Source organism: Suncus etruscus, chromosome 14, assembly GCF_024139225.1.
Source record: "Suncus etruscus isolate mSunEtr1 chromosome 14, mSunEtr1.pri.cur, whole genome shotgun sequence".
NCBI classification, from domain to species: domain Eukaryota; kingdom Metazoa; phylum Chordata; class Mammalia; order Eulipotyphla; family Soricidae; genus Suncus; species Suncus etruscus.
In genome coordinates this window covers 92,366,222-92,380,010 of record NC_064861.1, presented here as the reverse complement: position 1 = coordinate 92,380,010, position 13,789 = coordinate 92,366,222, and the positions used below count along the sequence as shown (strand labels likewise).

Sequence of the window (13,789 nt, the reverse complement as noted above, 5' to 3'; positions counted from 1 at the left end):
CCCGAGGCCACGCCCCTAGCCATAAGCCACGCCCCTGTATCTTCTGATTGGTCTACGCTGTCTCCGGGCTGCGTTTGGGTCCCGCCCCCTGTGGATATTAGGCATCTCCCAGCACAGGTGACATTTCTGTCTCTGTCTCTCTCTATTTCTCTCTCTCTTTTTAAATTTTTTTCTTGGAAACTCAGCCTCCTGTCACACCTCGTTTCCTGCCTTAGGGGAGCAAGGAAAAAAGAAAAAAAAAAAAAGAAAAAGAATTTCCAAGAATTTCCAAGAAAACTACAACCCCCAGGAGGACAAGGAAAAAGGAAACCGCCTCCGGGCACTGCTTGGACCGCTTTGCTTCATGGGAGTTGTAGTTTTCTCATTGACACGCAGGCGGAAGCTGCAGGTTCCATCTCCTTTAATCCAGGTTACTCTAAGTGACCTATCAATGCTATGATATGATAAATATATGTCGTATTTATTATCTGTTATATGTCATTTATGTTTATAACATATCATAGCTAAGATATGATATATTTGATATGATATGGTATCATATGATATGGTATATGATATGATATAACGGTATAATTAGAGCAATCAGCGGTGTGGCACTCTACGGTCCCTTTAAGAAGGGAACATTTGTTCTTTTCCGTTTCAGAACTCCTGGTGCGGGGTTGCCAGGTTACGTGGGTCATCATAGCTTTGTTAGAAGTGGATGGAGAATTGGGGAGCCATGAGAGAGAGGTTTAGGGCAGGTCTCGGTGGGAACCCTCCTCTTTCCCTATAAACACAATTTCTTCCCCTTCCTTCGCAGAGACCCTCAGAATAGGTCCCCAGTTTCTAAGGGGAGTGTGAGGAATATTTAGGGATTTGCTGAAGGCACCAAAGAAGAGACCTGGTTTTGAAGTCTTCCCGGCCACAGCTGGATTTTTATGGATGGCAGGTGAAATGCTGGTGTCACTGTGAAATGCCGTGCTCACTCGCAAGTTCAAAACCAACATTCTCAGCTCCTGTGATGATTGAGTTGCCATAACAGAATGAGTTTGGTAGGACTAGAGCAACAGGGCAATTTGTCTAGCACACGGTGGCTGACCCAAGTTCAATACCTGGCATCCTTTATGAGAGACTCTGAGCACTGGCAGGAGTGATCCCTGAGTGCAGAGCTAGGAGGAAGCCCTGAGCAGGATGTGGATCAAAAATAAAAAACAAAGGGCCGGAGAGATATCAGAGATAGCACAGTAGTAGGGTGTTTGCCTTGCAAACAGCTGATCCAGGTTGGATAGTGGCTTGATTCCCGGTATCTCATATGGTCCGTGAGCCTGCCAGGAGCGATTTATGATACCTCCATGATATCTCTCTGGCCCCGTGTTTTTCTTTCTTTTGTATGATTTTTGGGCCGTACCAGCAGCGTTCAGGACTTATTCCTGGCAGGCTCAAGGGACCAAGTGTGGTGCCGGGGATCAAACACAGGTCTGTCCCAGTCAGCTGTGTGCAAGGCAAATGCCATACCGCTGTGCTATCTATCTCTCTAGCCCCTGTTTGATTTGTTTTGGCTTTTGTTTGGTCCCTGTGCGGTGCCAGGGAACAAACCAGGGTTAGCTGCATATGAGGCAAGTACTTGGTACTATCTGGCTCTATTGGGTCTGATTATGGATCTGAACTCTTTGTTCTTGTTCCTACAGAATGTCTCAGGAAAACGAGTGGAAAAAAGAGTGAGTGGGGAAATGGGGTGGGTGCTTGTGGAGAAGGAAGGGCAGGGGAACTCAGAGGAAGAGCATGTTCACATCTACGAAACTCTTGACTTATAATGGTGTTTTCATGGGACTGGAGAGACAGCACAGTGGTAGAACATTTGCCTTGCAAACTGTTCTTTTCCCAGCATCCATATGGTCCCTGGGCCTGCTGGGGGCAATTTCTGAGTGCAGAGCCAGGAGTAAACCCTGGGCGTCACTGAATGTGGCCGAAAAGCCAATCAATAAATAAAAATAAATAAAGTTGAAAATGGTATTTTGGGCCAGAGAGATAGCATGGAGGTAAGGCATTTGCCTTTCATGCAGGAGGTCATCGGTTTGAATCCCGGCGCCCCATATGGTCCCCCGAGCCTGCCAGGAGCAATTTCTGAGCCTGGAGCCAGGAATAACCCCTGAGCACTGCCGGGTGTGACCCAAAAGCCACAAAAAAAAAAAAAAAAAAAAAGGTATTTTTAGGGGGGTGGCAGGATTTGAAGGGATACCATTGATTAGCCAAAGTCCTAGACTTAGGGATCTTAAAAGGAGGATTCTTCCGGTGGGAGACAAATGGCTTGAAAAAGAGGGTGTGGTTGTTTGGCCTATAACTTGGGAGTCCTGAAAGTGAATCCAGAGAGGTCGATCCTAGGACTTGCCCAATTGATAATGTGGGTCAGATTTCAGTTGGGCCTCACAAGGGCACCCAGGTGACTCAAAACAAGAAAGGGTGTTTGAACAATCGAGAATATTGGTTTGACGTTCAGTCAGCATGTCTCTCTGTTTAGAGCACCATGGGACGAGTTGGCCACTGCGAGACTGCAGAAGCTGGAACAACAGGTACTCTGGACAGACACCCGGCCCTACAATCACCCCATCTTAGGGGGGAGGTCCTGGCCACTCTAGACATTCTTGGGGCTTCCAAGTGGGAAATGAGAAAGGCAACATTGGGATCCTATTTAAAAAAAAAAAAAGTAGGGGCCGGGCGGTGGCGCTGGAGGTAAGGTGCCTGCCTTACAAGCGCTAGCCAAGGAACGGACAGCGGTTCGATCCCCCGGCGTCCCATATGGTTCCCCCAAGCCAGGGGCGATTTCTGAGCACATAGCCAGGAGTGACCCCTGAGCGTCAAACGGGTGTGGCCCAAAAACCAAAAAAAAAAAAAAAAAGTAAACTTTCAAGATGAGAATTCAAGGAAAGAAATACTGGACTTGGGAGCTAGTATTCCAGGGTCCTGGGTGATACAAGGGAGTGGATAGGTCAGTTTTCCTGGATCTGGGGAGCAACCAAGGACATTAAGGGCCAGGTCACCTGGAACCTCAGGGAAGAAGACCTCCAAAGAGGCCAGCCTCATGGGACGCCAGGGGACCGACCAAGGTCCATCCTAGGTTAGCATGTGCAAAGCTAACGCCCTACCACTTGCGTCACTGCTTCGGGTCCCTCTCCCCCCTGTTTTAAGGCCAGGTCTGGCATTGGAAGAAAACCCTTTTCCCTCTCCTGCAGCGAAAGCTGTTAGAGATGAAGCAGCGAAGGAAGCGTCGAGAGCCCCTGATGGTTCAGGCCAATCATGATGCTTTGGGGTTGCCCAAGGCACAGAGGTGGAGAAAGGAGCGCCCCCTGGGTGACACAGGTAAGCAAAGGTCGCTGGGGATCCCCAAGGGCGTCTGAGAGGAGCGACAGTCCAATAGGAGTATGGAGCGGGAATTAAAAAGATCCCGGAGAGATAGCACAGCGGTGTTTGCCTTGCAAGCAGCCGATCCAGGACCAAAGGTGGTTGGTTGTAATCCCGGTGTCCCATAGGGTCTCCCGTGCCTGCCAGGAGCTATTTCTGAGCAGACAGCCAGGAGTAACCCCTGAGCACCACCAGGTGTGACCCAAAAACCAAAAAAAAAAAAAAAAAAAAAAGAAAGAAACTCACCTGCTTGCCATCTCCCCAGCCCTTGCATGCAGAAGGACGGTGGTTCAAATCCCGGAGTCCCATGTGGTACCCCGAGCTGGCCAGGAGAGATTTCTGAGCATAGACCCAGGAGTAACCCCAGAGCGCTGTCGGGTGTGACTCAAAAAAACAAACAAAAACACTCGCCTGAGCACCGATTTTGAGCATCTTGTCTGAGCCTTAGCTCGGGTCTGGGTTTTGAGCGGGCCTGGGAGATTTGGGAGTGAGGCCTTCAGAGGTCATTCTGGAAGCCCAATGTGGAGGCAGATCTTCCTGGAAGGAAAAGAATGCGTGGACCTGCGTGCACAGACTATCCTTATCTTCTCGCAGGTCTTGGGGGCCCTTCCCTTCAGGAGCAGGGAGCACCCCAGGCCAATGTGCATTCTCCAGCCCTCAGCAACATGGCCACCGTGAACTGCAGCGGAGATGGCCCTGGCAGACAGATGATCGCTGGGTCACCAACAGAAGGTAACCTCCAGACCTCTATTCACGAACTCCACTGGTACTAGAATCCTGGAGTCTCGATCCTCTACCCTTATTCTTCAAGTGACCTCAGTCCAGCCCCCACGCCCTCCCCAAACCAAAACATTCAATTCCTAAATTCCCTCCTACATATGGGATGCTGGGGATCAAACCCGGGTCAGACATGAACAAGACAGCAAGGCAAATTTCCTAAGTCCTGTACTATTATTGTATTGCTCTGGCACCGGTACTTTGAAATTCTGATTCTTCCCCCTGGTTCTTCTCATCCTGGCTAGAAAACGGTTCTGCTGTGGAGTTGGAGGAAGTTTTTGTAGAAAACATTCCAGTCTCTCCCAAGAAAGAACTTTTGGGGACTCGACGCTGGGGTTGGACAACCCGCCATCAAATTGGTAATTCCTGACACTCAGTTGAAATCAGACCCATTGGTCTGTGTGGTATATTCTTCGTTTTGTTTTGTTGTTGTTGTTTGTTTGTTTTTTGCTTTTTGGGCCACACCTGATGACGCTCAGGGGTTACTCCTGTCTATTCGTTTAGAAATCGCTCCTGGCTTGGAGGACCATATGGGACGCCGGGGGATAGAACTGAAGTCCTTCCTAGGTTAGCTCCTACAAGGCAAACGCCCTACTGCTTGCGCCACCACTCTGCCCCCCACATTCTTTTTTTTTGGGGGGGGTCACACCTGGCAGAACTCAGGGGTTCCTCCTGGCTCTATGCTCAGAAATCGCTCCTGGTAGGCTTGGGGAACTATATAGGACACTGGGATTCAAACCACTGTCCTTTTGCATGCAAGGCAAACACTATTTCCATGCTATCTCTCTGGCCCCACATTCTTTCATTTATTTATTTATTTATTTATTTATTTATTTATTTATTTTTGGTTTTGGGGACACATCTGGAAATATTCAGAGGGTATCCTGGCTCTGCACTCAGGAATTACTCCTGGCAGTGCTCAGGAGACCAAATGAAATGCCGGGGATTGAACCTCGGTCAACCACATGGAAGGCAAGCACCCTCTGGCTTTACTATCATAGTTTCAGCCCCAGTTAGACTTCTTAGCCATGTCAACCTCTCAAAGACTCCCCATCCCTCTGCATTTGGGGAATCAGAGCTTCTGGCCAGTGAGATGATGATGGGACGATAGAGTCTGGAAACATAGAAAATCTGGTCTCCTCTGGTAAACACAAGTGACTTCTTTTTCCCCAAGCTCCTGAATTCTTTTTTTAACTTCTTCCACCCCTTAGAATCCAGTGAAGAGGTTGAGAAAGAATCCCACCCTGTCAGAGGTGAACGTGAGCAGCTCAGTCCAGAATCCAACCCTGATGTGGATGACAACCAGGAACGTGATGGAGACAATGGTCCTAATAAGGTGGGTGGCAGCACCACTAATTAGGATATAGAAGTGGGCATCTACTGACTCTGGGGGTGGGAGGACCCAAGTCCTGTGGACCATCAGAGGCCCTTTTCCCTGGTAAGTGAAGTTTGTTTTGATTGGACGATCTTCCTCAGCAAGCCTGAGGACTGCGGTTGGCATTCCACTCTAGGTATCAAAGTGCCACGCACCTAAAAGCAGTGGACTTTGGAGAGGGATGATCAGATAGTGAAAGGCCAGTCAACACTCATTTTGCATGTATGAAATAGTTTCATTAGTGGGGACCAAAGTGATAGGCACAGTGGGTAGGGCATTTGCCTTGCACCTGCACATGTCAACCCGGTTTGATCCCCAGTAACCCATATCATCTACCCCGAGCCTGCCAGGAGTGATTTCTGAGCTCAGAGCCAGGAGTAAGCCCTTAGCACCACTGGGTGTGGTCCAAAAACCAATAAATAAATAAATAAATAAATAAATAAATAAATAAATAAATAAATGTTAGGGGTGGAACCAGGGTCAATCTCATGCAAGACAAACCCCCGTCCCATGCTGTCACTCCCACGTTTGACCAATAGTGAGAAAACATGGTTGAGGGCCCTGAGAGATTGCACAGCGGCATTTGCCTTGCAAGCAGCCGATCCAGGACCAAAGGTGGTTGGTTCAAATCCCGGTGTCCCATATGGTCCCTCGTGCCTGCCAGGAGCTATTTTCTGAGCAGACAGCCAGGAGTAAACCCTGAGCACTGCCGGGTGTAGCCCAAAAACCAAAAATAAATAAATAAATAAATAAAATAAAAAAGGAAAGAAAACATGGTTGAGAGGGGCAGAGCACCGAGCTGAAATGCAAATCAGAAATGGACGAGGCCGGGGCTGGAGAGATAGCATGGAGGTAAGGTGTTTGCCTTACATGCAGAAGGACAGCGGTTCTAATCCCGGCATCCCATATGGTCCCCCAAGCCTGCCAGGAGTGATAACTGAGCATAAAACCAGGAATAACCCCTGAGCGCTGTAGGGTGTGACCCAAAAACCAAAAAGAAAGGAAAAAAAGGGGCCGGGAAGGTGGCGCTAGAGGTAAGGTGTCTGCCTTGCAAGCGCTAGCGTAGGACGACGGACCACGGTTCGATTCCCCGGCGTCCCATATGGTCCCCCCAAGCCAGGGGCGATTTCTGAGCAAATAGGCGAGGCGGCGCAGAGGATGTCTAAACTGATGGTCCACTTGGGTTTCTGCACTAGGGCGAAGACCTAGAAGAAAAGAGGAGAGAGGAACCGGAGCTGACAGCGTCGGGCTCCTCAAGGGCGTCGTTCAAAGTGGTGCCCCAAGCCCCCGAAAACCAGGCCCACCTGGACAGCGACAATGCAGGGCCCTCGGCCAACTCGCTACCCTACGCCTGGTTTCCTCAGCTGATCAAGGACATGGAAGCTTATGTAATGCAGCCGGTGTTTAGGGGCCAGACACTGAAATGTCGCATCTGCCGCGACAATCACGGAGTAGACAAGGCCATGTTTCCGATCTACTACCTCTTCCTGGAGGACTCTGATACCAGGCGGGTGAGAGCAGGATTGGTGGCATCAAGGCCTCACATCCCCACGTCCCCGGGGTGTGTGTGTGTGTGTGTGTGTGTGTGTGTGTGTGTGTGTGTGTGTGTGTGTGTGTGATTTTGACACCCTTGGGCTTTGCTTATTCATTTGTCTCAGAGCTTAGGACTGGTCCGATCCAGCGCCAAACCCTGCACTGGATCGAACCAAGCTCCTTTGCTGGTCCGACCCAGTGACAGGCAAGCCTACCCCAAGCCTCAGCCAGGTTGCCCCAGCTCTTTAGGCCACGCCCCCTGAAGGGTCCTGGCCCCGCCTCCGGGCTGCCTGAGTGTCTGATTTGCTCCTGAGTCGTCCTTGCTGTCAGGCTCCACCCAATCAGGGAGTAGGTCCCGCCCCGTGCGGTAAGCCACGCCCCCTGGTTAATTTCCTCTCTGACATCAAGCCACACTCTTCCCTCATCAATTTCCCCAAGACCCTTACCACTCTAGGTTCTTGCTGCCAGAAAGAGGAATATTCCTTTTTATTTTGGTTTTGGGGTCACACCCGGTGGCGCTCTGGGGTTACTCTTGGCTCTGGACTCGGAAATCACTCCTGGCAGACTTGCGGGACCATATGGGATGCTGGGAATCTAACGCGGGCCTTTCCCAGGTCTGCTGAGTGCCAGGCAAACGCCCTACCGCTATCTCTCCGATCCCCAGAGGAATATTCCTACTGAGATGCAGGGTTACTTTTCTCGCTTGAAAGGCCAAGTAGCAGTCACATGTGAAAGGCTTCCCTAGATTGCAAACTCAGGCTCTGCCTGCCAATCAGGCTAACCCCTGTCTGGATTCAATCGTAACATGGGACCATGTAGCTCCTCTTCTCTCCGTGAGGAGAAATTAAGAGGTAAAGTTGCGGGACCAGAGAGACTGTACAGTAGTTAGGATGCCTTGCACATGCTGACCAAAGTTCCATCCACACTCCCAGCATCTCATACGGTCCCTCCAGCCCACCAGGAATAATTCCTGAGTGCAGAGTCAGGAGTAAGGCCTGAGCATCACTGGGTGTGGTCCAAAACAAAAATAACAGATGTGAAGTGTCCCTTCACAACTGCTACCAGGTGGCTTCTTTCAGGGAAAAAAGGTGGGGTACATCATTATTCTTCTTTGAGCCAGACACCAGGAATTGACTCTGATGAGTTGTTTACTCTTCCCATCCACAGCAATTCCTCATGGCAGGGCGGAAGAGAAAAGGGAGCAGAACTTCTAATTATCTCATCTCCTTGGATCCCATAGACCTGTCACGGAATGGGGACAACTTTGTGGGCAAAGTCAGGTAGGCAGAATCAAGGTGATTGTGAGAAGTAGATTGCAATGAAACCTGGAAATCAGAGGGCGGGAAGAAAGGGACACATGAACTACCTCTCCTAACAGGACAAAGCCCGAGAGAGGAGTTTTTCTCTTAAGAACTGCTAGGGTGCAGCCAGAGTGATAGCACGGAGGTCGGGCGTTTGCCTTGCATGTGCTGAGCACAAAGCAAGGGGTAACTCCTGAGTTCTGCTGGATATGGCCAAAATTTTTTAAAAAATAAAATAAAAGTCATAATTTAAAGAAAAAGGCAGCCTGTAATTCACAGGATGGTGGTGGATCGTCGTGGACAACCTGGTGGCATTGAATCAGGCCAGCTTGATCAAAACACTGCCAGTTCATGAAGTACCATAAGTTAGGGGCGGCGAACAAGTTCGACACAAAGAGCCAAAATTTTAAACTATGAGGGCCCGGAGAGGTAGCACAGTGGTGTTTGCCTTGCAAGCAGTCAATCCAGAACCTAAGGTGGTTGGTTCGAATCCCGGTGTCCCATATGGTCCCCTGTGCCTGCCAGGAGCTATTTCTGAGCAGACAGCCAGGAGTAACCCCTGAGCACCACCGGGTGTGACCCAAAAACCAAAAAAAAAAAAAAATTTTAAACTATGAGAGTCAGAGAGCCACACCACGCAGTGACCTGCCAAAACAGACAAACACTCACCCAAAAGCATCTAATTTTAACAACAATCTATTAAACACATATTGCATTTTGCCATGGTGAGGGTGTGCTGCATCCTCCACACTAAGAACTCACGGCAAGATGTGACCCAACATGTGACACATGGGTCCCCCCACTCACTGGCCCGTTCAGTTGTTTCTGAGGGATGGGAAATGGGACTCCACACTCAGAGATCTCTCCTCAGAGGTCCCTCTTCAGAAGCAGCAAAACAAAACCCAAACTTGGCAAAGAGCCACAGTATACAAAATAATGATAAGAGGCAAAGAGACACATTCATTTTGGCCAGGAGCCGCATGCAGCTCGAGAGCCGCCCCTGCATAAGATTGTCCATCAAAACCATAAACAGAATCTGAGAAAAAGCACAGTGGTTAAGGCATGCAGTTACCCACATTTGATCCTTTGGTCCCCCACATAGCATATAGACCCAGAGCACTGCCAGGATTCACCTCTAGACACAGAACCCAGGGTAGCCCCTGAGCACTGCCTGGTGTGGCTCAAAAAAATTCCAGGAACATTAACACTATTATAATCATTCTACTTAACTTACCACAATTAATAAAAATAAAATATAAAAAAAAGAGAAAAAAAATACTATGGGGACAGAGTGATAGCATAGCAGATAGGGCATGTGCCTTGCACATGGCCAAGCCGGGTTCGATCCTCGGCATTCCTATGGTCCCTTCAGCACCACCAGGAGTAATTCCTGAAAGCAGAGCAAGGAATAAGCTCTGGTATGGCCCCCAAACCAAAAATAAATAGATAAAAATAGATAAAAATAAATCATGGCCCACAAAAGACAGAGATTACTGACAAGTAGATAAAGGAACCATTCAGTTTGAATCCTTTCTTATATACAAAACCGTCTATTTTTGGGTGGGTTCACACGGTTTCAGGAATCATTCCTAGTTGGCCTCAAGGGAACTATCATGGTTCCAGGGACTAAATCTAGCTTGGCTGCCACAAATCATGTGTCATCCCTCCGTGCTGTACTATGTCTCTGCTCCCCAATTATTTTTCCTTTTGGGACAACACCAGGTGATGCTCAGGGGTTACCCCTGGCTATGTGCTCAGATATTGCTCCTGGCCTGGGGGACCATATAGGACTCCTGGGGATTAAACTGTGGTTTGTCCTACCTAGGTGAGTACAAGGCAACTGCCGTACCACGTGCACCAACGCTTTGACACCCTGTTCCCCAAATATTTAACTTTTTTCTTTTTCTATTTCAAAGCTTTTGTTTGCATTTATTTCTTTTTGAAGTTCTTTATTCAGACATTACAATATACAGTACTGTTAATGATTTCATGGAATATCGTTCCAAGGCCCAAACCACTCACCACCAGAGTATCGCTTCCCTCCACCAAGGCCCCAAACCCGTCATAGTTAAAGCATTTACTTGCCTTGCAAGTAGCCAACCCGTTGTTCTAAGCACGTGCAAGACAAGCGCCCTATCCACTGTACCATAGCTTGCCTTGGCCCCTCCAGTTTTGATATACTTTGCTACCTCCCCTCTAAACCACATGATCTTCAACATTCTTGACCACACTGCAGGATTATTGGGGAGAAACCCTGATTTACAGATGACCCAAGGGAGCCTTTCAGTAACAATTGTTTGTTTGTTTGTTGTTGTTGTTCTGGCCACGCCTTCCCGGAGCAGAGCTAATGCCTTGGGTACCAAGTTCACCATCTTCGACAAAGGGGTGAATCCCCAAAGGATTTTCTGCACAGCCTCAGATCAAATCAGGAGAGAGTTGGGGGCTGTCTGTTATGTGAGTGTCTGGGAGACCAGAGGGAAGGGAACGCACAGGCGGGGAGGGAGAACAGGGTCAACTTAAGTATCATATTCCCAGGAAACCAACGTGTTGGGGACCAGAGGACCACGAAAGATGACAGTGATCATTCCAGCAATCGACGAGCAGGGCCAGAGAGTCAGCTTACAGCCACAAAATGTTGGTGTCCTGGGCTTGGGTGACCCCTGTGTCAAATTGGGACGGGCCCATAGGGGCGCCTGCTGGGACTCCTAGACCCCAAGGAAGGAGTGGGGTCAACTGAGGGTGTTTTGGAGGGGTGTTTGTGTGTGGGGGAAACACATTGGGGTCCAGTGTGCGAAAATTCTGGCCAGGGAGGACTCATATCCTGAGCGGATAGCAAAACAAGTGTGCAGAAGTGGGGTGACCTCCCTTCCCTTCCCCTCCCCTTTCTGGGCAGGACTCCCTCCTGAGCCTATTCCAAAGAGGGGCCCGCCAGGAGCTGCTGCACATGCGCAATAAGTCCCCACTCTGGTCCAGCGAGAGCAGCGCCTACGAGCTCAATTTCCACGGTCGTGTGACTCAAGCCTCGGTCAAGAACTTTCAGATCCTGTATCCGGAGAAGAGTGAGGCCCTAGGAACGGGTTGCTCCGGAAAATGGGGGTGCAGAGGCGGGGGTATGGGGGCCGGGTGGGGAGCAGAGGCGATGCACCTTTTCAACAGCGCAGGCAGACGCCATGTTGTCGCAAAGCCTCCTGGGAATCGTAGTTCATTCGGCCTGCGCAGGCCCAGTTGCGCGTCGTGGCGCCGCACGGCTTTCTGGGAGTTGTAGTTCTCTCTCTGCTGCAGGGTGGCAAAGGCCTCAGTTTCTTGTTCTCTCTGCAGCTGAAGAACTGGTGCTCCAGTTCGGCCGAGTGGGTCCCAACTCGTTCACCATGGACTTTGCCTTCCCGTTTTGTCCGCTGCAAGCCTTCGCCATCTGCTTGTCCAATTTTGATAAGAAACTGGCTTGTGAGTAATGCAATAAAATAACCATTTTATAACTGTGTCTTCTCATTGAGGATCTTTTTTTCCCCCTTTTCTTTTCTTTTTTTTTTTTTTTTTTGTGGCTTTTGGGTCACACCCGGCAGTGCTCAGGGATTATTCCTGGCTCCAGGCTCAGAAATTGTTCCTGGCAGGCACGGGGGACCATATGGGACGCCGGGATTCGAACCGATGACCTCCTGCATGAAAGGCAAATGCCTTACCTCCATGCTATCTCTCCGGCCCCACCCCTTTTCTTTTTTTTAAAATTTAATTCGTGCCTTACGCCCCTTTTTCTTTTGGTGGCTGCTGCTGATGTGATGACTGGGGCTTGCATGTATGTCAGACTGTGATTCACTCCTCCTTTTCTACCATCTAAATATCTATTTGCTTTTTGTTTTTGTTTTTGATTGTTTGGTTTTTGGTATCTTTGTTTGTTTTTGTTTTTGTTTCACACCCGGTGACACTCAGGGGTTTCTCCTGGCTCTATGATCAGAAATCGCTCCTGGCAGGTATGGGGGACCACATGGGATACTGGGATTCGAACCACTGTCATTCTGCATGCAAGGCAAATGCCCTACCTTCATGTTATCGCTTCGGGACACCTTTGTTGTTGTTGTTGTTGTTGTTGTTGTTTTCCAGAGCTGAGGTAGGGAGTGGGGTGGGGGTTGATTGCTAGGCCACATCTGGCTGTGCTCAGGGCTTACTCCTGGCTCTGCGCTCAGGGATCATTCCTGGCAGTACCCAGATCACATACAGTTCCTCCACTTAGTGCCAGGAGTGATCCTCGAACGCAGAGTCAGAAAGAAGCCCCAGCACTGGGCCTGGAGAGATAGCACAGCGGCGTTTGCCTTGCAAGCAGCCGATCCAGGACCAAAGGTGGTTGGTTCTAATCCCGGTGTCCCATATGATCCCCCGTACCTGCCAGGAGCTACTTCTGAGCAGACAGCCAGGAGTAACCCCTGAGCACTGCCGGGTGTGGCCCAAAAACCAAAAAAAAAAAAAAAAAAAAGAAGCCCCAGCACTATTGGTTAAGGCCTCAAACAACAACAACAACAACAACAACAACAACAACAACAACAACAACCAAAAAGACTGGATGGGGCTCAAGGCCTTTAGGCAACTCTTGTTTGAAATTCTGTGCAAACTCTGAGAGCTCTGGATTGTGAGGGGATGGGGTCATTGGATGAGGGAGAGAGAAATCCCAATACTAATCGGGTAATATTTGGAAGTTGACAATTATTGCATTTATTTCTTGGCTTTTTTTTTTTTTCTTTCTTCCTTTCTTCCTGGCTTTGTGCTCAGGAATCACCCCTGGCAGTGCTCAGGGGACCAAATGAGATTCTGGGGAATAGAACCTGGGTCGAAGGCAGCACGGCAAATGCCCTACCCTCTGTGCTATCAGTCCAGCCCCTATTTGTTGGCTTTTTGTTTTTTGTTTTGGGGCCACACCGGTGACACTCAGGGGTTACTCTGGGCTATTTGCTCAGAAATCGCTCCAGCTTGGGGGACCATATGGGACGCCGGGGATTGAACCATGGTCCTTCCTAGGCTAGTGCGAGCAAGGCAGATGCCTACCACTTGTGCCATTGCTCTGGTCCCTATTTGTTGGCTTTTGCTTCCCATGCAGTGGTGCTCAGGGCTAACTCCTAGCTATGTCACTCAGGAATCATTCCTGGTGGTGCTCAGGGGAACATAGGGGATGTTGAAGATCAAACCTGGGTTGGCCAAGTTCAGGCAAATATAGTACTCAATATACTATCACTCTGGTCCCCAGTTAGCAAGCATTTCTCCTTTTGTTTTGTTTGGGGGCCACTCAGCAGTGTTCAGGGATTATTCCTGGGGGTTCTGGGGGACAATCTTCAGTATTGGCAACCGAACTTAAAACTGCTGTCTCGGGGCCGGAGAGATAGCATGGAGGTAAGGCATTTGCCTTTCATGCAGAAGGTCATCGGTTCGAATCCGGCAT

At 49.3% G+C, this 13,789-nt stretch overlaps 1 protein-coding gene across 1 annotated transcript; it reads left to right on the top strand.

Moving 5' to 3' along the window:
- Positions 1–1,668: 1,668 nt before the first annotated feature.
- Positions 1,669–11,826, top strand: LOC126028614 (tubby-related protein 2-like). The gene is given in 12 exon segments (XM_049787561.1): positions 1,669–1,697; positions 2,498–2,549; positions 3,210–3,336; positions 3,973–4,110; positions 5,367–5,491; positions 6,854–6,886; positions 6,889–7,041; positions 8,231–8,343; positions 10,707–10,818; positions 10,900–11,004; positions 11,258–11,423; positions 11,683–11,826. Coding segments are annotated over 12 exon segments (1,287 nt in total). The 3' UTR covers positions 11,817–11,826.
- Positions 11,827–13,789: the final 1,963 nt, after the last annotated feature.